This window comes from Lasioglossum baleicum, chromosome 15 (assembly GCF_051020765.1).
Source record: "Lasioglossum baleicum chromosome 15, iyLasBale1, whole genome shotgun sequence".
In the NCBI taxonomy this organism is placed as follows: Eukaryota; Metazoa; Arthropoda; class Insecta; order Hymenoptera; family Halictidae; genus Lasioglossum; species Lasioglossum baleicum.
In genome coordinates this window covers 8270301-8295180 of record NC_134943.1, presented here as the reverse complement: position 1 = coordinate 8295180, position 24880 = coordinate 8270301, and the positions used below count along the sequence as shown (strand labels likewise).

General features: G+C 45.5%; 1 protein-coding gene across 1 annotated transcript in view; it reads left to right on the top strand.

Annotated features, from left to right (window-relative positions):
• The first annotated feature begins 3457 nt into the window (after window positions 1-3457).
• Window positions 3458-24880, top strand: part of Dop1 (dopamine receptor, D1) — a 63771-nt gene continuing 42348 nt past the window's right edge. Inside the window, exon 1 of the mRNA XM_076439637.1 lies at window positions 3458-3659. Within this exon, the coding sequence (XP_076295752.1) occupies window positions 3645-3659 (15 nt within the window). The 5' untranslated portion in view covers window positions 3458-3644. The remainder of the gene's footprint in view (window positions 3660-24880) is intronic.

Below are 24880 nucleotides of genomic sequence, written 5' to 3'. Positions count from 1 at the left end.
GAACAGGGACTGTGTGAAGAGTCAACTTTTGTCAAGTACTACCGTTTCACCCTTTGTGGACAAGGATTATTTAAAGTGGTAAAATTTTTGAAAAAATGGAGAGATCTAGAGCATGTTACGCATCCAAAAAAATGTCCTGCAGTTCAGTAAATTGTTGCTTAACATGTTCATCCGCTAAGCTCTTCAATTATAACTATTAAAGCTTCGTCGTCCAGAGGACAGATTATAAGGTACAATGTATATGCGCTTTTGTGGGCGAATGACGCAAATGCTAATAGTTTAGAGGCGCAGAGGAGGATTATAGAGCGCCCCAATCGTTTTTCTCTCTCTCGGATTCCGGGCGGAATCGTAAATTCGTTAGTTTATTGGCTTCCGTTTCTCCGCCAACGCAATCGCGGATGATAAAGTCCGGGGTGAAAAGAAAGGAGCCTGGACAAAACTGGCTTCGAGTTCTTTCTCTCGCTCAGTCTATCGCTCTCGATAGGTTGTTCGCCGAAGGTTGAATCGACGGGGCGAAACACGGTTTTGCAAAATCGATATCGGTCCGATGACGCAGCCGGTAATGAGATTGCGACGAATTAGAGGGCTCGATGGGACGAGATAACGGAATCGTGAGCGGCCGTGTTTGCGCTTTCGACTTTCACCGACTCGTGCGTGAAATCCGCTCCGAGGAGAATCCGTTTCGATCTGCCCTGCAAAGGGCCATTTAGGCGAGTCAATCGGGAAACATGCAGAGGCCCGGCTACTGTGCGCCCAGAATCCACGTACGGCTAATCTCGATCCATATCCTCATATTTCCGGGGCTCGACAAAAATATCTAGCAATCTACGAATGGTCCAACGACCCACCAACAATTTTTAGCTTACATTTGCGAATATTAGTTTTGTCTATAGGATTTAGGGCAAATTCGCCATTTCGGAACGTTACCGGTCGCTAAGGAAATGGCGATAACTCATAAAGTCGCAAATAGATCGCAGGTAAATGAAACCTTCTTTTCCGAAAAAATGAACGCTTGATCGCGATTGATGAGCAATTTTTTTGTTAATGAAATGTACCAGATGTGTGTCTCCCAGAGCTTTAAAAAGTGAAATAAAGCAATAAAATCAGAATATTATATTAAATTAGGACATGCCTAATAACAGCAAGAATGATAAACTAGCGTTACAGCGCAATGATAAACCGCAAAGGTAATTTCAATTATGGTTGAAAATGCCGGTCTTCTAAAACTACTAACTTAAACTGCGACTTAAAATTTTCGGGGTTTATCTTTCAACCTAAAACCATTGTTTGCCACACAATATCAATAAAAATTGTGGGTGGGGCCGCTGGACCATTTTTAGTCTTTAAGAACAGCATATTTACAAAGTGGTATTTTCATATCATTTTTAGAAAAAAATTAATTCCGCCGTTAATAATTTTAATCAAACCCACGGTCTAATTGTTATTAATACCCGCAGCCCTTTCTTTTAACATCATCTTCTGCGTACTTAAACGATGGCTCAGAGGAGAGTAAAAAGTTTGCGCGAGTAAATTAGTGGAGAATAAATTACTGTAGTCGATCGGGGAGAGACGGAGCGGGGTGCACAGTAATAAAGCGCTCTTAATTACACCGTAGCGAGCGCAGGTTGTACAACGGTGTCTGGCAAGCGTAGGAACACTTTCGGTGAGCAGCGAGCTTCGTTTTTTCCGCGCTTGTTTCGCATTATTTTGTCCGGGATATGTATTTATTTGTAGCGGCGGGACAGCGGTGCCGGTGTGCCGCTCGTTACTTTTGACGACGCATCCCGAGGACGCTAACAAGGATTGTTTGCATCCCCCTTTTCGCTGCGTTTCCGCCCCTCCGTTTCCGCTCGGCTCGCGAAAACAATGCAACGTATCGAGAGCCTCAATTATGAATCGGCCCTTTGAGTTTGAGTTTCAGTTTCGTGCTCTCCGGTATGCCCCCGCTATCGATTACGGTTGTTGGTATTTTTACTTTGACCCTCCCTCCCTCTCTCCTTCGCTCTCTCTCTCTCTCTCGTGCTCGCTCGCCTCTGTTTCTATAACGTCTCGTTTTTTATTCTCTCCGGCCGACAAAATGGAACGCATCGTTGATTCTTGTCTCTGTTGCGCCATGCGTTCTCTCGGACGTTCATCGTTGCGCGTTGCTACACCGCCAGGAAACTCCCTCGAGGCGATCGCTATTTCCGGCCAAGACAATCTATGTTTACCCCTTTCGACATTTCCACCGTGGAATCTGTGGTATTCGCGAAGAAATTTCATTGGTCTCCCACGGTGTGTTGTTTGCGATATACAAGAACAATGTAATATCAGCTCGAGCAATATGGATTACATTTTAGCGGCGGTGTAGCGAGAGCGCCGAAGGGCTTGAAACGAACCGCTTGGAACAATACAGTCCCGACAGCGAGGCGAGGTTTTAGGATTATAACCGGTACACAATTGGAAAACAATTGAACAACCTGTACGTCGCTTACAGTAGATTTGTTAGGAGCGTTGTACACATGTTAGTGCGAATATTATGTATTTACATTGTTCAATCCATTTCCAACTTATACCAACACGATCCTGCCCTAATTATAAGTACTACATAGTTCCAGCCCCTTTCACTTGACACGCGTTTCGGCGAAGGAGAACGTTTTGCCAGGTGGTGGACAGGTCACGTTAACCTCGGACAGTTAAAACAGCGTGGTAAATAATTCAAGGTCTTTGGATGATGTTGGAAAATTGGAAAGCATTCCGAGAATGTAGCGTCTATAGGAGATTGATCGGAAAGATTGCTGTGGCGATCTAATCCTGGAAAGGTAAGTCGTTTTCTGACTTTTTAAGCACAGTCTCTAGATCATCCTCTAACTATAGACAGCGCTCGGATTTACAACCCCCTCGATCCAACATCCCCATTTCTCTCGTTAAAGCTTACGAAGCCACTCCAGCCTCGAAAGTCGTAAAAAAGGGAAACATTAGAACCCTTTCGCAGGGTGCTGTATAATATTGACCTTAACTACTTAAAAGGGTGAGGTATCTACAGCAAAGGGGTCTCGGGAGGCTGTCGGCGATATTACGAATCAATTTACTGTAGACACAATTCCCATGGTTGAATTCCTTTCTAACGTTACCAATACAGTCTCTAGACCTCTCTCTATCAACATGCAGCGCACGGTTTTAACCCGTAGACCCAACGCCTCTATGAAAGCCGTCGAAGCAGTGACCAGCTCAAACCGAGAGGCAACGCGAGCAGGTGTATCGCGGGTAAGAAGCAGGCGTCGGGACGCCACGGAACGGCGCGGCGCGCCGGACAGAGGGCGATCGTCGGGCAGTGGGTCGGCAGCGAATCGGCGTCGTTTTTCGTGGGAGACACGGGACACAGGGCTAAAACGAGAGGAGAGGGTAGGAGAGAGAAGAGGGTGGATGCTGCCATGAGAGCGAGTGAGTCGAGGCGTGTGGTGCCGAGTCGAAAGGGAGTCGGAGAGGGTTGCTTCGGAGGGTTGGCGGGTCGCTGCAGGTTGGTGGGGTCCCGAGGAGGGTAGCAAGAGGGTAGAAGAGGGTTGCGAGGAGGAGGCCTGGCTCGGGGTGGGGGTGAGCGAGGCGGCCGTGCTCGGGGTGCGGAAGAGTCAGTGCGCGGCGAGGCGCGCCAGCTGCCGCACGTCATGATTCTACCCCAGGTGAGCTACGAAGTTACCCAGAAACACCAGCACGCTCTCTCGTCTCGATACCGGACCCGCCGAAATTACTCGTGATATATTCCACTCACACACGCGTACCCCGTGATCTACACGCACACTGTACACAGTGGCCCGCGTAAAAGTGTTCCTTCGATCCCGTACAAAGAAAGAAAGTAGTTCTTGGTCCAGGAAATTTAACGATCAAACGCCACGATTATCCGGTCCCGATCTCTCGTCGGTCTTTTAATGCCGCGTCAAGTTGTTCGTCCAGTCCCATCGGCTCTCACTATTTTTACCACGTTTTTATTTATTACTCTTTGTCCGGCCGGTCGCAGTCGACCGAATTCCGATGGGGCTTTCAACAGCGTTCCAGGCTGCTAATCGGCGAGTTTCATCGGATTTTATTATTCGATCAGTGGTCGATCACGTTCCACTGCATTCTCGATGGTCTCTTAATACCGTTTCAGCTTTTTAATCGCCGAGATTCGTCCGGTTAATGTTTCACTCGCTTCCACCCGATTGACCGTTGTTCCCTGAAACTGCGCTCGGAGTTTCGCTGGCTTCGTGATTACAGATCCGACCACAATTTCTGTCCGAGATAAACTCGATCACGGTTCTCGATCATCTCTATACCCGATCAAATCAAGTCGAGCAAACTTGCCCCGCGGGCCACTTACCCGCGTCCGTACATATGCGCATAGCTGTATGTACAAACGCGTACGCACAAGGTGGATCCTATTCGTGCATGAGAACAGTGTCCGTCACTAGACAGTATCCGTCACGTTGCTCCGTTTCTTTCGACTATCCATCCACCAGCACGATATCAAGCATGATCATTTTTCGTTTCTCGCTGTCTATCTGTGTCTGTTGGTTGGCTTGGCCCGTCGCGCGCCAACCGTCCGTCGGACGGCCTAAAAGGTTGTCCAAGTGCATCTCGGGACGCTGGATCGCGCGCGGAGATCCCGAATTTGTCGATTCTGACGCGCCTGATCCGGCGCGAAGTGGTTTATCGGTGGATTTCGACGGATTTCGACGGTAAAGCTCGCGTCGTGTGCGCGTGTGAATTCGCTTTTGCTCGAATCAGAATGGTGCTGCGAAGCCGGTGAACAATCCGATCAACAGGTAACGCCGCTAATTTGTCAGAAGAAGACGCCTGCTGCGCCGAGGATGCTATTCGACGATCCTTTTCGATGCAATCTGCGATGCTAGTTTCCGTCGAAGTGAGACGCGGCGACCGAGAGACGTCGTCCTTCTGACGGGACAGAATCCCGTGGGCAGCGAGAGACAGGACTCGAGGCAAGAATCCAGAGAGGAATCCTCTTCAGCGAACTGGCGACGCGACAGGCTTCGAAAGGTGAACGCCGCTCGATTGGTCGCTCTCGATCCCGATGGAATTTAATCGGCCGTGGCGCACTCACATTTCCAAGTCGTTTGGTTTTCACGGGCCCGAGGACACGGCCTTGGATTATATTTCGCCGGTCGAGCGCAGATTCTGCTCTGTGCGTGGATCTACGGCTCTAGACACCTTTGGAATTGAAGCCGGCCAGCATCGGCGAACGCAAAACACGTTGCTGCCGATCGAATTGCTAAGGGTTGCTGGGGATGAATACGTCTGAAACAGCTAGCGATGATATTTTTCAAAGTTTCGCAGTGACTCGCGTATTTGCTCACGGGAAAGTTACCGCGTTATCTGTTGGCATAAATTATGCTGGTAGCATAATTCTCTATACGAGCCGTTCAATGCAGAACTGGTACAAGTCAATGTTTGTCTATTTGATTGAACAGAAATTGGTGGCATCTATTGCGAGAGGAACTGACTTGCGCCACTTCCTCAGCCGCTCATATCATCAACCCTTTTGCAGATGGAAACAGTGTGGTGTTCGGTAAACATTTATTCGATATTTCGTCGAGAGTAATAATTTATTGAACGATTATTAGTAAAATTGTTTGATTAGCGTTCACACGCGTCCACAAAGTGTGAATACGTTTGCAAGACAGTCGATGGCGAACAGTCTTTCTTCGAGAGGAGCACACAGTGTCCTCTCTTTCGATTCAAAATGGCTTCCCAGATAATAGTATTCGCACTATATTCTATCCTATTCTTAGAAAGGAAGAAATCCGCAGCTATTAGAGCGATCTTTTAGGCCAACGCGAGAAATCAATCGATATCCCCGTCGAGTTACTTCTCCGAATAAAAATAGTCGCTATCTCCGCGCGTTATTGCGGTGTGCATCGATTCATCGTTAATTTCACGCTGTCCCACTTGACAACTGAAAAAAAAGACGAGGGTTAATGTCAAAATAAAAAAAAAATCGCATCTTCCAATAGGGTAGTTAATTTTGCTCCATCGTTCACCCGGTCGCCATTGCGAGGAAGGATGTCCAGCATCCAGTAGAATTATTCCGAGAGCTCCGAGAAATGTACATTTTCGTCCGCTAACGTTGCATTATGATATTGTTTCTGATGCAACGGAGTCATGCAGGGATGAAACCATTGTTTACCTTAGTCCTGTTTCCCACGAACAATGCAGAAAGTTTTTATTTAACTTTGAGATTCGCAGTCTGTTAATCAGTATTTAAAGAACGAGAAAACATTTCAAATAGCAGTGTCTATGATAAGTAGAATATTATGCAATTCTGGCGATGAACGAGTATAGATGCAGAAAATAGAAAACTCACAAAAAACGCGGTTAAGACTCTTCGAGACTCGTTCCACCAAACTTCAGCTACGTGATATTGTCACGATTTCCAAAGAAAAAAAGGTACCGATGATAAATCTCGATTTCCGCGTTGTCTGTACGGCTGCCAGCAGTCGACGTGTCAACAAACGAACGTGCGAGTAGCGTCGTTTATCCGATAGTTGTATGATCAGTGGGGAAAAGCGTCAGCCTGCGATCCAGGAGCGCAAAAGTTTCGAATCTTGCTGGCTGTTCCCAATGCAGGTCCATACCTCTGGTATAGTTTCGGCTCTGGAACTGCCGGAAATTGTTCTCGGCTGGGTTTCGAGGGCCGGGGGAAAGTTTGCTCGTTCCGAGTGCTCTTGACGGACACAGGCTACCAGGGAACAGGGAACAAGAGCATTTTCAGAGAGAACTTTTTACGCGGACGGCTTCGTTTCTTGTTCCCTAGAGCCTTCCGTGGCTGTCGTGCTTCGGAATCGAGGACTGTATCGACTAGATTCTGGATCCCGAGGGTCCCTGTCACAGAAACGTATCAGCCTATTGAGAAGAATAGCCGAATCGAGGGTGTAGCAGCCCTCCCGGATAAGAAAGGGATTTTACTTCTCTGCTACATCTCGATTCCGAAACGTTCACCGTTCTTTGCTTTTCTTCAACGATTCCCATTATTATTCAATTCGTTAGGAGAACTATCGTTGCGAATCCCTGTTTCCGTGGTCTCCCGGTTTCGTAATTCTCCGCGCTGCATATTTCTCAACTTTGATTCATTCTAGGATGTTGAACTAATTTGTTAACAGTAATTTGTTTCGCCACGCACTTTCTTCAACTGGTCGTCTTGTAAAGTCTAACTTGTTCACAGGTATATTTCAACTAGATTCTTGATTCTCAATTTCCGTGGCGTTCCAGTAACTCACCGTAATGCATTCGCCGAGTTTAAAAATTGTTGCGCTTGTTCCATCGTCTCTGTCGTCCCCAGCGTTTCTCCGGGATATGTTGTTAACTTGAACGTGATTCAGAGAACTAAACGAGGTTGTCTCCGCGAGTCGGTGTAATTTCTGCTTCCGCTGGTTACAGTCCTCGGAAACCCCCTCCCCCCCCCCCGACTTTTGTAAATGCTCGGAAGTTCCGCGATCAACTCTCGGGAAACTTCAATTCTTGCGACTTCGATGCAAACTAGATACAGCGAGAATTTTTCTGCGGTCTCGGGGATGAAACACGGGCCGCGAAACACGAAGAAATTAGTCGATATTCTCGCTGGTTTGTTTCTTCGAACGAAAATAGTCTTTCCGCGCGTTGTTGCCGCGTCTATCGATTCATCGTTAATTTCACGCTAGCCCAGCTCGACGAAAAGAAGAAAAAGAGGATTAATGTCGGAATAGAAGAGCGACAGCTCCAACCAGCAGGCCAGTTAGTTTTTCTATTCGGTGGTAATCTTGTCGACAAATTCCAATTTTTACCGGATCTGTGGAATCTCGATACCGAAAGAGCTCACGAACTTTGGTTTAAGTCGCACGCTCCTGGAAATGGAATTCGAGGAAATCCGACGATTCTATCGAGGACATCCCCCGAATTTTTTCGCTGGCTTGATAGAAAAACCAGAGAGAACGGAAACGAACCACGGTGGTCTGGAAAACGACGTTCCGTGGCCAAGATTCAAAATTTCATCGGGAGGCTGTGAAAATTGACAGTTGGCTGCCCCTGAGGTTGCTAATAAATAAACTGCAGATTTTTATGCAAAATAAAAATTCAATTTTAACCAAGATACAGTGGCTATACAGGGTGTTCATTTTGAAAACTTTCCAGCCGAATATCTGGAGAAGGATGAAAGATATTAAAAATGTGTAAAACACGTGTCCAAGGATTTCGAGGAGGAAAGAGGGGGATGCAAATATAAAACTGATACTGCCCCCCTCTTGCCACCTCGAAATCCTTGGACACGCGTTTTACACTTTTTTAATATCTTTCATACTTTTCGAGATATTCGGCTGGAAAGCTTTCAAATGAACACCCTGTATAACCATCACCATCTAATTTGTAGATGATCTTAAAACTATCTTAAAAGCATTAAATATGTTTTGCCTGACGTCGAGTAGGTATTTAAAACATCTACCTTGTCTTCAGAAGGTTATATCTGACCACATACATTGTTAGAGTCGAGTAATACGTTTGGACTTCGGGGGTTTACAGGATTGTTATTTCCTAGAAAAATCTACTAAGGCTTTCTACTTAAATGGCGAGCGTAAAGAAGTGATAGATGACTGCAGTCGTCAGGCATTATTCATGAGCGAAGAGTTTAATAATAAGTGGACTGCGGATCCTTAAGCGAAATAAAAGTTGTAAAACACGAGAGCCACTTGGCAACTACCCTTTCTTCAATAATTCTTTAAATCATTTTTATCATCAAAATCTTCAGTCTAGTGATAACCAATTATTCAAGCATCGACTGTAATACCTACGTTAATCTAAATTCTGCATGTGGGAGATTTCGCCGAGAATGAATGACGGTGTGAAGAATTAAAATTGAAGAATCGAAAGTCGGCCAGAAAAATTCGCTTCCCAGAGTAGTGCGGCACCGGATTAAACGCGGAATCGAAGGAAATTGTTTTCGTGGGATCTCGAGCGACGGGTCGTTCGCCTATCGATCCGAAACCACGGGCGTTTAATCCTTCTGAAATGAACGGCGATCGATGCCGGTAATTAAGAACAGAATTTGGAGGCGGTTCGCTGTGTGTGCGCGTGTTCGCGAGATGATTCCTCAAAGAGAGAAGGAGAGAGAGAGAGAGAGAGAGAGTAGAATGGAGGGAGAACCTCGCCCCATCTAATTCCGATCGAAACGGCTTCTAGGAAGGTCCTGGGCTACCGAGCAAACTCTGCCGCTTCTTAAACCTGTAGGTTGGAGGGTCTGAGATAGGCATGACTCTGCCTCGACTCAAGGGTAGAGAAACAATCTCTTTATAATTACAAAACAGCTTCCTCTCGCCGCGATACCGTTCGCATAGTACGGAAGGGACTACCCCTCCCTATGAGAGCCAATCGCAATGTCCGGCCGATTCCATTTATCGTTATCCTCCTGGTCCCTTTATGCTCGGAGGGATTCGAGAGCCTTTTCACGCCCTGTCCTTGTCCCTTTCATCGTCGTAGGAATTCTCGACGGCGTTTCCCCGCTGCTGTAACCGGAAGTCGAGCTTATCTGGAATTCATACAGCTTCCAGGGATCGTTGGGTCGTCTCGCGATAATAGTCGTTTATTAATTGTTGTCCCGGTGAGCTTGAATTGGTCTCGGTATTCAGCCCGTTGCGCTATTCTTCGGCTTATCTCCCTCCCCATTTCTTATTCCACTTTCTAGATAAGTGCTATCGCGCATTTCACTTTTTTTCCACCGCAAAATGGAGGGATCTGGGAGGATCCCAGAGGTTGCGAAACAGTTCGAGAACTCGCAACTGGCCACTCGTACCCCCACGATCCGATAGACGAGTCTAGGGCTTATAGCGATCGCACGCAAGCTACTTCCGGTTGGCTCGCGGGCCTCTGCGCCTGTTGCGCGTCAACGCCGCAACTTTCCCATCAATTACCGAGAACGATAAATCCGATTAGATTCGTTAAATATCTCTAGACGTTGAAGAATGATTTTCCAAAAAATTTCAAACTTTCCTTCGTTTCAGTTCCAACCAAGAAATTCGCGAATTCAACCCTTCGTACTGGCATATCTTCCTTAAAGGAACGCTGTGAATCTAGTCAAGTTCATGGCGATCGTGGTACACGCAGGATCCAAAGTGTTTCTTTTATGAAATCCCCCGTTTAATCCTCCGCAGGAAAATGTTACCTCAGAGGCAGTTTGAAAAGCTTGTTGTTCTTGAGCAATAGAACACAAATTTTCATTAAACACGGCTGTTTCTCATTCACTTGAACTTAACATTTATCGCTCGAATACATAATTTTGTTTGATAATGTAAATTGATACATTTGATTCATCGGAGATATTAGTATACGGGAAATCGTTCGCAAAGGAATCGCCCGGACACGTAATAAGTAAATAACCGCGTTCGAATTTCCGGGAGGTAATCAAACAAAAATCCATCTGATGCAATCAGCTGTTTACCTTTCGAATGTATTAATATTTCTCAATTACACGTACTCAACGCCAGAGGATAAATTGAATTGAAATAACGAGGGGCGGAGCAAGGGGGTTGAAAGCCAACAAAGGTACGCGAAAAAATCAGCGAAATTTTCACAGTTTACCCTAACTTTGCATCGAGCAAAGAAACGTCGAGAAGCTGCGAGGCAGAAAAGGGAAGCTCTCGAGAGTCGAATGCGAATCGAATCAAAAATTTCATCTTCCACTTTAAACTCCGCGAAAGGGATTCGAGGAAATCGAGTCCGCCAATATCGATACGAAATCCCGTATTTCGGGATCTGGGTCGAGTCGAGGTTTCTCTATTTCCTAATATGACGATGTATTTTTGTACAGTTCTCCCGGGAGCACTTTCCTATACTCTGTAATTAGTAGACTGCGGATCTTTATGCAAGATAAATATTGTTTGCATGTACAGGGTCTACCCGTTAAGTTTCTTCACCATTTTGTAGGCATTTTTGGTAGTGCAATTAAAAAATGTTTTAGACAAAAGTTTATCAGTACTTGGTGAGCTACATGTTCGCATATTCTTAAATCTGAAAAAAATGCTTTTTACTTAAAAAAGTAAAGATCATCTGGACTTTTCTTAAATGGCACCGTACGTTTTGGACACCATAGGATTGTTGCTGACGTCGAGACGAATTCAACAGTGTATTATACTATGATCTTGAAATGACTAATTGATAATGAAAAATTATTTCTTACAAAATAAATCAAGTTACATCAGATGTTCGAACTGCGATCCATCTTCAGCGATATAGAACTCTTTGTATTAGATTCTTCGTTGTCGCCATAATTAGGGCGTCTCGTTTTATGTCATTACATGCAGTTGTTACACGATTCCGAAGTTCTTGAACATTATCGATTGTTGTGTCGTATACAATGGATTGCGGTGGCCAACGAATTGAACCATAACGATTTCTAAACTTGTTATTAAGATATCCCCTAATTATAATAGCATTGTGGGCAGGACACCCGTCTTGTTGAAGGTGCATATCGTTCCTAACGTTCAGTGAAATGTCTTGCAGTAAGTGTGCAAGTTTTTCTTCCAAAAAGTTCAGATATCGAGCAGCTGTCAAACTTTCTTCGAAGGAATGTTCCGATTAAGTGACCATTTAAAATACCACACCAAACATCGACACTAATTTTAGTTTGAAAGTTGCGATCTCGTGTCCAGTGTGGATTCTCTGTTGACCAATAACGTTGATTTCGTCGATTGAAAACATCATTATTTGTAAATTTAGATTCATCTGTCCACATAATTTTCATAAAAATTTCATGATCCTTTTCATTAGCAGCAGCTAGCCACGCCAGAAATTCTAATCGACGCTGTCCATCGGTAAAACGCAGTTCTTATGATCAGTTCTAATGTTTCATTAAAATTATACGTTTGCACAAAATTTTCAAGTTTGAGGTAATTTCAAGATCATAGTATAATACACTGTTGAATTCGTCTCGACGTCAGCAACAATCCTATGGTGTCCAAAACGTATTGTGCCATTTAAAAAAGTCAAGATGACCTTTATTTTTGTAAGTAAAAAGCTTTTTTTCAGATTTAAGGATATGCGAACATGTAGCTCACCAACTACTGATAAATTTTTGTCTAAAACGTTTTTTAATTGCACTACCGGAATGTCTAAAAAATGCTGACGAAACTTAACGGGTAGACCCTGTATCGAAAATCATTTTTTAAATTTTCTTATCAAGCTGAAACTAATACACTGATGTCCTTAAATGTTTTTAATATGTCCACTGCTTCGTATTGTACGTGCCCATTTTTGTCATAATTGCATAAAATCCGTAGTCTAGTAATTAGGTGTTCCCGTGGTCGTGGTGTTTACGCGAATTTCCAGTGTCTCGATGGAAACCATCGCCTGACTCTCAGCCGAGGAGAACAGTCTAAGTCTCCGGTGGAAAGTTAATGCTCGTCTGAGAGACAGAGTTAATAAACAATCTACGCGCGGCGCGTCCGATCAATCCCGGATTACCAGTAGTATACACAGCGTTTAGACCGGCAAACTCTCGCCGGGGTGCATAAGTATAAGCCGCAATAAGCCGCAACACTTCGAACTCCCGAATGGCCGTGATAGTTAATCCTTATTAGCCCTCAAACCCTTTCGCCATTTTTCTAAACCTTTGCGTCAACCCTTTGCGGTCCCAGAGGAAAATTCTCGTTTACATGGTGGCGGAAACTGATTCGATAAATTTCTTGTCAATTGCACTCTTTTGCAATCTTTTTCATAAGCTAAAACATTATTGTTGAATGTGTTTTACAAAAATCTGAACTACGCGTCGAAATTAGAATGCCTCGGACGTTTCGAGAGTCGGTCGCAAATCAAATGAATTGTGCGCGTAAATGGATTGAACCATGAAACTTTCCGGCGGGGAGATATATTTAATAATGCACAGGTATATTTGGTGTGTCGAGGAAGGATTCCACAGCTACTCTACCCAGGCAAAACACACGGTTTCAGTGTTTCGCGGGGCGCAACAAATTCCTGAATAAATCGCGGAACGAATAGCGGGCTCGGTGTCCTCGTTGACGTTCCAATAATGTTCGCGGTGTTCCCGCACGGGTCTCGTATTACCAAAGCAACGATATTAATTCGATCTGCGATTCCCTCTAAAGTTTCGTTCTCCGCCGGTCGACAGGGAAAACAGTTTTTCCATGCGACGAATTCGAATTCGTCCCGTCCGTTCGACTGGTAATGTCGAATAGATTTCTCCAGTGAGACAGTTCGATTCTAACCGAATGTCTCGAGCACACCGGTTCACGGATACGCAACGCATGCCTGCAAAATTGCGTCGATAAGGTCGCCACGTGTCTGTCTCTCTGTCCGCGCGCGCGGGCCCCGGCCTATCGTATATTATCCCGTTGAAAACAGTGACGCGCGATCCTTCTCCCGCTCTAAATTTGTCGCACGTTATTTGCGACGAACTTCGTCGTCGCCTTCGATTATCGCGTGTCGTGCTCTCTCCTCAAACAAAAAGTTTCACTATTTAACCCTTCGTGCCGACAGGCCAGGCGCTAACGAGACTACGACTCGGCTATTTATTCGCCTGAATTTCATCGAGCGATTCCTTCCCCCACTTCTCCGGCTCGAACTGCTTTCTCCCTCTTACTTCAGAAATTGCTTTAACCTTGTATCATTCAATTATAATTCAGTTTGCGTTTATCAGAAAAAGCTAAAGAGACACCGCTAGGCTAATTTTTTCGCATTCGTAAAAGCTGTTCTTTGCTGTTGAATTTTGGGTAGTTTTAATTTCAAATAGTAAGAACATTCGAAGAGTTATGTGATAAAGACACACCACTTGGCGAATTTTCCATATTCATAAAAGCTGTTCTTTGCTGTTGGATTTTCCGGGCTGCAAGTTGATGAATTAATAATATCGGTTTATGGATGCTGTAATCCTCGTCGATGCACAGACATAAACCACATTGATTTGTAGTTATTATAATCCAGATTGAGTTGTAGATATTATTGTCTGAATTGACTTGTACAAACTGTAATCTACATTAATTTATAGACGACATAACTGGTTTATAGAAATGCATTTTTTCCGATCAAATGTCAGCTTTAATTCCAGCCGACTGACGAAAATCAAATGATCTTCTTAATGGTGTACCGGAGTTCATGCATTTTTCAAATCTGATTCGCTGGAAAGCATTAAAACACGAGACTGAATATATTTATTGCATATGCTCTTTGCTGATACGCGTAAATAATTATTTAAATAAAAAGAATGTTTAATATAATAATGTTTAATTGAATACAATTTTTCTTAGCCCCCTAGAGATTGTCCTGAAAATGTGTGATTGTGAATTTTTAATAGCTATGAAAATACTTGTAAGATTTAAAACGAAAAACGTGGGGCGCATGCAATAGATAATTAAATGTTACAAGTTACAAGTTAAATCTTGCAAGTATTTTCATAGCTATTAAAAATTCACAATCACACATTTTCAGGACTATCTGTATGGGGCTAGGAAAAGTTATTTTATCCTTTTGAGTCCGTCTTAAAAACGTGGTATATTAAACATTTTTTTATTTAAATAACTATTTTCTGCTTTGTAGTCTTGTGTGCGTGAAATTTTTCAATCGATTTTAAACATTGAGTTAATATTGCACTGTCATCCAGTTCTGAGCTATGTTTAAAGTTCCAAGTCTCTAGCTCATCGGGAAGTTAGTTTAAAATCAATTGCAAAATTTGTACCGAACAAACAAACAGACAGACAAGAAAGCGAGTTCATAAAAACGTGGTAAAATATGGGGGCTCGTTTATGTGCTTTACGGTTAATTCGCTAATAATCACGATAATACAATAATTAAGTCAGATAGAGCAAAATGTTACACTAAAAAGAGTTTTAACCCTTTGCGGGTTTTTATTCTATTCATTTTATTTTTTTTATTCATTTTATTCTATCTGATTTAATTATTGTATTATCGTGATTCGTGAGTTGGCGGATTTCGCTGATCGGTGTACCAGCAGGTCGGAGCAAAAGCGCAATTATTATACATACTTTTCCGTACGGGATTCCATTTGCGGTCGTATTAAGTTTATACATACAGGGTGTCATCCTAGTCGGAATTAATGTTCGTTGAACGAACAGTAATACATAATATGCTAGATTATGAATGAAAAACGAAATTTATTCATTCTTTTTTAAACTTTAGATATAAGTATGTAATATACGACTGGACATACTTGGGCTGATGCCGCGACAACCGTCCGTAAAGTGTTAATGGATCGTCAATCGTCTAGTAGCGAGAATCGTACATTGTCTTGACTTGTTCAACAACGAAAATCCACAATCCATCATCTAGACGCTCGGTCTCTCGCGAGAAAAACAATACAGTAGAAAGAATAAAACAAACGAGGATCTAATCAGAGCTAAGCACCGTTAATTCTGCACTAGTTCATTGTCTTAGCTGGTTCGAACGAGCAATCTATCATCCGGTTACACGGCATCTGGCGGGAAATTTAAATAAATACCGGTCGGACGAGACGGTAAAAAGACGGGACTGGAAAGAAATGAATAAATGAGGGTCTGAATGGACCAGAGCATCGCCGACAGTGGCACGCAGTGGCTAGCGTCCATTTTCCGAGGGTTTCAACAGGATCGTTTATCTTTACCGTGGGCAGGGGGGTTGGAACGAATTCTGGTCGGTTGGATCACGATTTTGATAAATCGCTTTAATTCGTTCGGCAAGCAGGGTCCTCGAAACGAAGGTTTTAATCGATGAGGCGAGTGTCGTCGGTACATCGGAATTCGAGTTTCGGGGGACATTCTCGATCGTGGAGAGTGGTGCGGTTGGATCGATGGATCTTGGAACGGCGAGATAACTATTCTGCATTCAGTCCCGCTGACTGAAGCCGCTGGTTACACACCGTGTTGTTCCCGCGTGTCCCTAATACCGGCTGTAAAGCCGTTATGTTGGATCGGATCGTACACCTTCGTCATTGATACCATTGAGAACTCGAGTCAATCGAAAGAGTGACAGAGGGAGAGAGAGCTCTCTCGATCCTCTTTGCCAGGCAGCTCTTTGTGTCGGCTAGCGACCATTCTCCGATCGAGAATCTTTTTAACGCCATGTTTACCCAGCCGGAACACGATTATTCGTGAAACGCGCGCCTCAAAGCACGAGAGCTCGCTCGTTCATTGCTACCGCGACTAAATCGACCTAACGTTCGCCACCAATCGGCCAGTTGTTCGATTCAACACTGCCGCAACCTCCTCCACTTTTACTCTATTCAACTCTCCTCTCCCGGCACCTCGCCTTTCACCGAACTCGTCCACCAACCACTTCCTCTTAAACCTGTGTCTTTTCTCAAGGACCCATGCTGCGCGTCTCGCTGCCAGCACGTTTCTTCGAGCCACTCTCAGCCACACTTTTCACCTTCGGATCCTCCATTTTTCACAGTGCTTTTCTTTCTACTTCCAGACTCTATTTGCCAAGGGGATATATCGAAGCGACAGTTTTCGCGAAATCCTGTCGCGATGCAATTTTCGTCAACGTAGTTGACAGCTGTTTTCCTTTAACCGCGAGAACTCCTCGCGATGACGCGCGAAGCGACAAATTCCGTGCTCGGGAACGGTGAATTTATCGATGCGAAAATTCCGTCGGTTTATCCTCTGATAACTGACATATTTTCTCTGGCACGAAGTCAAGCGAACGTGAATATTACCGTGTCTACCAATGAACCCTTTAAGGCGCTATAGCGTCTGAATAATTCATTCGCGCGGTGCTTCCAAGTAACAGCTGGCATGCATTAGCTCTAGACTAAACTAACCTGTGCGCGCAAATGACGCAAAAGTTGTACTAATGGAAACACTCGATTTTCGATCGCGAGATCAAACCTCCTGTAGAGAATCGCGTCGGGCGACGTTTTACGGCAGGGACATCGCTATTGCGCAGTGGGCCCGGTACGTGACTTTTATAGTTTGGCTACGTCGTTGGGCCTATCAGCGCCATTAACTTAATGAAATTGCTGTCCGTACCCGGGTACTCTCGATGCAATCCCTTGCCGTAAAACGGTTAAAATAATCCTCTCTCAGGATCAGCGCGGCTGGCTGCTTGAAGCTACGGCGCACATGTTTTTTAGATGGATGGAAAAACCAAGGGTCGGTCGCCAAAAATGTGCAACCTTGGCGAATCTTGGGGCCCGGCTCAAGTACTTAGTTTCTATCCGACCACCCCCCACCTCAAGGCAGTAGGGATGAAACCCCCAAGGAGTTGGGGATGACCGAATCTTCGTTTTTTGAAACTCTCGTCTCTTGATCAGATCCTCGCCAGAAGTGACTCTAGTCACATCTAGAGCTAGCACCGCGCTCTCTAGACTTGTACTGTCCGTCCAACGAGAGTTGGCACAGATTTTGCTAGTGGGGTGCAGGGGGATCTGCGAGACCCCACATTCCTGGCGGGAACGGTCTATTGCAGTCGCACTCAAGACGCTCGTTTCGCGGAGGACGTGTAGCGCGGAGTAGGGATACCACGTGGTACCTACGAGTGTCTCTGTGCCAACTCTTGCTGGACGGACAGTACATAGTTGTAAATATACTGTCAACAGTATTCTTTGGTGTTTGTTTCCTTCCAAGTGGGAAGGTGGTCCTTCGAGTTCGTAGTCTTTAGTCGGCACACCCAGTGCAAGCACCACAAAGTCTGAAAGATCGTCTGATCTATCGCGGACAAAAAACACCTCCAGATCGCCATCTTCACGGAAGTTTAGTTAGCCAGGGTTAAATATAATTAATCACAGGGACGGCAGATCGAGAACTACGGATTCGAGGGTGTCGCTTGCAAACTCTGCTCGCTACTTCACACAGTAGTCTTTCCCTGCCGTTCTTCCACTCGCTTCGGAACTCCCTTCCAAGTTGGCGCTCCTCCGCGTCGCTTTTTTTCTCTTTCTCCGCCAACAGAACGATCTCCGCGATCCTCCTGGCTTTGGCAACGAAGCAGGCTCTGCTACTTCCGGTGTAATTCACGCTGCCGCTGGCACCGAATGCGTATCCAGATTCATGGTCTATTATTTCATACTCTATAACGAGGCTTTAGAATAATTGGTTTCACTTCGAATTTCTTGCAATTCTCGTTTCAGTTCAAAACTATACGCTCCTATAAAATTTAAAAAACCTGACATAGGCCCTTCTCTCAGACACCCATTCACTCATCTGGAACGGCTACTATTTTAAATTTTGAAGCTGAAATGATGATCGATTATTATCAGAGATCTGTTTAAAATGATGGGCTTGCATTGATTCGCAAATCCGGATTCATGGGATCACCACGACGTCGATAGAATTAGCGGCTCGCCTGTAATTATCGTCACCGCTCGTTAACACGGCGTCGACAATTTGATGTGCACACGCGTACATCGACTTTGCTGTCTCGTTACATGCTCCAGTTCTCCAAACAGGGACAATTCCAAACGATATACCTCGAAGCGAACACCGTTCCACGCCTAAAATGATTTCTCGTCTCGACGACGACCCCCTTCGGAGGAACGGCGCGCGACGCGGTGATTCTTCTCGTAAACGAAAACGGTTTAAATCGCCGGCCTCTGGCTCTCTCGATGCTCGTAACGGGAAACTCGGTGTCCCTTCTGCGAGGGCGGAGCCTGAGACACCGTTTACCCTGCGAGAACACAGATGTCAACGATAAATCGGACCCTGGACCAGCCTCGGCTCTCGAAGCGTCGCTCGATCGCAAATGGAAACGGAAACAAGGATTCCAATACGATAGCCCGCGGAAAAGAAATTTCTCATTGCCGTAGAGTATACAGTGATCCGTTAGAATATCGTATACGTTGTAGCTACGTTTAAGCAAGATAAAATAGCTGTTCGTAAAACGCATATTTTAGAGTTTGCATTGTTCTGATGTATCCTGCGACGCACAATAGGGAACACAAGTGTTGTGCTCAATTGAATTACATGACATATACATAGACAGAACATAATTCATTTATGTTATGTTATGCTGAATTGGGTTATTCCAAATGGTGAACATCCCAAAAATATTGTAGGACATCGTTCTCAGAAAGATTTGAGAAATGTAAACTCAACCGTTCATCCGGTCGAGCTGAAAATCCTCGAAGAATTTACGGTGAACATTAAAAGAGCGTCGCGAAGCGAAATCAAGCGGTGACTTTCGAGAGAAACGTTTCTTCTTCTCGCAGGAGTCTCGGCCTGGAAACGGGGCAAGGGTCCGGAAGAGTAACGCGACAAGGGGAATCCTGAGTAAATTTTCGCCGGAGGTATTATTCTTTCGCAGCGCAGCGGAAGCGATATTTCAAGCTGGCTCGTCTTTCCCGAGTTCTCGCGCGAGGATATTTGTCGGTGTTGCGTGAATCGCGAACCAATCAGCCGGGTAAATCGGCGCCGGAGCTCGTTCGAATCGAATCGCGAATCTCCTCGGGGATGGATTCCTCGTCGCAGTCCTCGAGATCGCAATCAGGATAAACGGGATTTGATTATGACCGCTGACTGCTGCTGGCCCCGGAACTCGAATTTTTTGCCAGTTCTTCGCGTCGTTCCTCGCCTGACGGAAATTTGTTTCGTCCTGGGGGCACGATTTCTCCCGTGACAGGGACGACCGAAGGCTTTGTGCATCTCAAACGAAAAAAATATCGACTTCCGTGTTCCGCACCGTGCAAAGTCTACGAAAAGTCGTAGAACTTACTCCCATATTTCTTGCCGCTTCCTCGAGTCAGATCTTTTGTCAAAGCGCAATTTAAATTTGTTATCAGATTTATTACGCCGGCGTAGACTCCGTTCGGTCCGCTAATTAAAGTGAAATGTTAGCACCTCCTTGAATAACGGTATCAAGACGAAAGAGGATGAAAAGTTCCGGTGGAAGTAAAGTTTACGACCGGTGTAATTGATACACCGTGGAAGAGCGACCCTTTCTTTCTTTCTTGGAATCGAGAAGAGTTGAGTGCTGCTTTGTACTACTTCGCAGGGGAATGACAATTGCAGCAATCTCCTTCGCCTGGACCCTTTGATACTGTTAAATCGGCGTTAAACGGACGAACCACGATTCTCGAAGACCGGGACTCTTTTTATTAACACTAAATCTAGCGAGCGCAAACTGCGATTAAAATGTTTTCGCTTACAATAATGACAAGACTCTATTTATTTAGATTCTGTGCAATTTTTATCACAATATGTGCTTGGATAAGGCCATTTATCGAATCGATTTCGATGTAAACAACTTCATAATTTCAATAATTGTGAAATGAAAAATATAAAAACATTTGCTGCCTGTCAAAGTTATTAACGATATCATGGCACGCTTGTTCGACTTGATACAAACGATCAGAAGAAAATTAGAATTGGGATGGACAAATTTCCTTTTCTTTCTACCGAGCCAATTTTCGAATCAGATATTTCTGTGACCGGGTCCATCCTCCGGTCACGCGTTCGATATTCATTCGATCAGTCCGACCATAACGCCGAGGGCCGGGTTATTAGGTGGCGAGGCAAAGGTCCGAGGGAATTGATCGTCGAAAGGGGTCCTGCAGGCTCTACCACGCGAGTCAAGACCCCTTCCGTTCTTCGAACGACGGTCCAGGATTACCAGAGACCGTCCTGGAAGCGGAATTTCCGGAATTACCCGCCTTTATCGTTCCCCACGCGCGCGCGACCTTCCTCATCCCGGCTTTTATCGGCGTCGGCATCGAAAGTCAATCGAACGCGTCGCTGACTCTCCGTTTTACGAATTACAGTCCCGTCGACGCTGTTGCGGGGGCGTGGCCACGCATTCCGGCACTCGACAGGTGTTTCCGTTGCCGTGCCGGTGAAATGCCGGGGTCATCCGGGACAATGGATGTTCTCCTCTCTCCTACGCTTTCCTCGTTCGACCCCCTCGGCTGACGAATGTCGTCGACGTTGCGATCTCGTTCCGCCGAAAATTATGTCTGACGCGTGCAAATGGCCGGGGATATTCTACTGAAATAATGGGACTCATTCTTTTTGAGTTATGCGTGGCGGTCTGTGGTACTCTACTTGTGGTTAGGCACATTTCAGTGGTCGTTGAAGTCTCTGAAATTATTCTTCGTCAGACATCTGACGCTTTTACCTGGATTGGTGGGATCTTTTCGGGATGTGCGTGCGGTCTGTAGAATTACACTGTGGTTGGCTACAGTTTAGTGGCCGTTCAAGTCTCCGAGATTATTTTTTGTTAGAGATTCGACGCTTTTATGGTACCGTTTCTAGTTAGCCGATTTCGTTGCAACATGTTCGCGATGGTACGTTCTCCTGTACTCCGACACTCGAGCAGCGAAGCATTCCGCTGAATAGACAATTAACGCTGCTCGAAGACACTCGCAGCTGCGTTTGCCAATTTAGTGTGCAGATAAGCTTGAAGGTCATTGTTCTACACGGAGTGTTTGGATCTCCACGGGTGGAGAAACAAGAACGAATTTTCGCAGAGGTAGAATCGTCGGTAACAGGTTGTAACGATTAGCGCTATTTCGGTCGCAGCAACAAGGTGCTCCCGGCCCGATGCGATGTAATAGAGGGCAATGTGTGCTAGGTTGTGTGCGCATAGGTTTTGCAGGTTTTCAGGTTTCCAGCTGGTCGTCCGTGTGCTCGAGAGGGTGTTTCGCGTGGATCGTGAACGGGCGTCGTCACGATCACCGTTGCGCGCTCTGCCTATTTTCGGTTCTTCCAGTCCCTTGCTTCAGCCTGAATTCTCGATATTTTTATCGAAGCTGCTCTCTCTCTCTCTCTCTTCTCTATCTCTCTCCATCTCGCGGAGCTTAAAATCGATACTCTGATAATACACAGACTCGCAAACATTACGACCGAACACGTTGTGTCGCGAGCCGCAGTTCCTTCTCGCTCCCGAGGATCGATCGATCCATCGAGGACGAGTTAACTCGCCGACTATCTCCCGCCGGTAGACTTTTTATGTTTCTCGCGAAAGTAAATCGATCGGATTAACGATTTCGGAACGGTGAAAAAGCGGCCAGTAGTTTTTAACCCCTCGCTCGCCTATCGACGTCGAAATTCACCCTATTTTTCTTTTCCGATATCGTAAAACGTTTGATTTACGGGAATACCTAACTTATGTCTGATTTATCGTACGCCCTCCGCCATTATTTCGCTCGCCAGTTATTTCTCGGTACGTGCATTACGTTGCTTTGTAATATTCATTCTTGTGCTGAATATCGGTGTCATACTGAAGAGGAGAAGTGAGCAACTTCTTGAACAATCTAATCTAAATTTTCTCTATTTATAGTATATATATATATATATATATATATATATATATTATTATTATTATTATATTTATTATAAACGGACCGAAGTCTTGAACGTGGATCATCATTAATGTCTGTACGACCACGTTTAAATAAAGCAACCCATTTTTTCGAAGAAGCACTGTCCCCTAACACATTCACCATGTCATCGAAAATCTCCTTTCCGCTTAATCCTTTTTTATATAAATATTCAATGACTGCACGATTTTTCAAGTTTTCAAGGACGGATGTTTTCAACAACGATACGTTTTTGCTGCTACCAATATCATCTATGTGTCAGGCTACGAACTTTCTGAATGATCTGGGACAGTTCCAAAAAGGAATGGTCACTGAACGAGGTTATAATGATACAATAAAAGAATTGCGAAACAAAAGGTCGCGAATTTAGTTGCCAATCTAATATGTGAAGTGAATGGAATTATCATCAACGAATATTCAAAGAGGAGGACGTACAGATTTATAGAAAGTTGATCATTAAACACTATATGTATTTCCCGAGGTCCGCAAAAATCAATTGAACGCGGGATATCATCGTTATTAATGAATCGTGTAACTTCCATTATCTTCCATAATTCCGCGCCATTGTTCGGTTAGCTCGTTCATTTCGGTTAATAAAATGGGATAAAAGGGGATATTACTTTTTCCCCGAAGTTCACGGACCGATAGCTCGTGATTTTTCACCGGAATCTGCTATTTACAGGCTGGTCCGATCACGGCGAATAATTTCGCCGGATTTACCGGCCGCAAAATCGCAACGTGAAAAGCACCGAACACGTTCCGTCCGCCGTGATTAATATTTGTAGACGCATCGAGGAAATTTACGAATGCGCGGCCGCAATTCGCGTCGGCATACATTACGCGACCGGCGGATGTTCTAGCCGATATTGCCCGGTGTATCCGCGGGAAACACCGTTTTCCGGAGCGGTGAGTTACGCCGATGGTCCGTTAACCGGTATCAAGTATAATTATAATTGGCGAGCGTCGGAAACTCTTTGCCCTGCACCAAGAGAGAGAGAGAGAGAGAGAGAGAGAGGCGTGTTTGACTTCTACGTCGGTGAGCAGATCGTTCACGTAATTTCGAACGGGGTCGGAGGCGCGTTCTATCTCAAAGAGTCGTCGCAAAGCCTAGCATCTTTCGCTTTATCCGGCTATATGAAAAACGACGCGGAATGAAACGTTCCCCTGGTTTTATCGTTCACAGGTGGAAACGCCGAGCGCTCTCCTGAACCTGGAAATTGTAATTTCCCCGGGAATGTTCATTGCGGAGGTCTCGTTATGCTTTTATTACTCCTCCGTCTCTTGTATCTTTCTCTTTAGCTTCGTCCGCGGTGATTCGCGAACAACGAATACAGGCCGGGGAACGGTTTTCATGTTTGCCGTGCGAACGTCAATCCCGGCTCGTAACCGACCGACGACGTAAGTTATTTCGTTACTAGCCGCGCGCCCGTGTTCCGGTCGGGCCTTCGGAATTCCCGAATATCGGTATTTCACGCGTTTCGCTTTGATCTGGGAATTCGCGTTTCAAAGGCTGCGTCGCGCCCAAAGAAAAGATTGATCGCGGCTCGTGGATAAACGGGAGCGCGATTGATTCAAAGCAGCTGTTGTAACCGGTCGATTGATCCCGAGGCGTTCCCGCGAGTTGTAAAGACCGATTCAGGAACAGGCGCACGGGCTGAATGCTGTCTCGGCGTTTTCGATAGACTGGTAACGCAAATTTCTATTTTGACGAAAATCCGTGTGAAAAGTGCTGTCGGAGATGAAAGCTGGTAGATTTTCGCGGGCTGTGGTAACTCCGTTAGGGGCACGGTTGAACATGGTTCTGGGCTTACAACTGTAACCATAAATTCGATCGAGCCGGCGAACTCGCGGAGCGAGTTAGACCAAGAGGTAGCGGGCGCGCGACACGGAGACGAATCGTGGCAGATGCGGTCGAAAGTTGCGCCCGCGGTTTCGAAGCCGAACTTGCCGAATGGATGGTCGGCGTAGCGGAGGAAACCTCAGTGTCCCGAGTCGTCGGATCTCGTTGAGAAGATTGTCACGGCTGCCTGCCGACCCCGGCGGCTTACACGTCGGAAGACAAGTGCGCGGGAGATCGATAACGCGTGTGCTATCCCTCCCGGAGGGACAGATAAGGGAGCCGCCACCGAGAAGAAAAGCGACAGCCCCGGAGATAAACAGTGCCGGCCACAGAGGGTAGGAGAGCCGGGGGAGAAGAGCGCTCACAACGCTCGACAATGGCCAGGGACACGGCCGAGAGAAACGAGAAAAAGTGCCAACGGCTGTCCGTCCAATTGTCCCTCGGATCACGAAGGATTCCCCGAAAAATGGCCCGGCGACCTTTCACCGAATTCAGAGTATTAGCTGTGGCGAAAGGTGAAAGAAGTTACAAGAGCAGCAAAGCCCCGCCTGCTCCTGCGAATGCTGCCCTTGAAGGCCAGGAGACCACGCCTACTTTCAGCAATCGGCACTGGGAGAATGATTAAAGTACTTGTAGTACTTAAAGCCCACATGGAAACATGTGTACACTGGAGGAGCAACGAAATCACGCCTACTTGAGGAAGTCTGCGTCGAAAGGCTGAAAGGCCACGTCTACTTTAAGAAATCTGTATTAAGAGACAACTGAAGCACGTATACTGAAGACAGTTTACA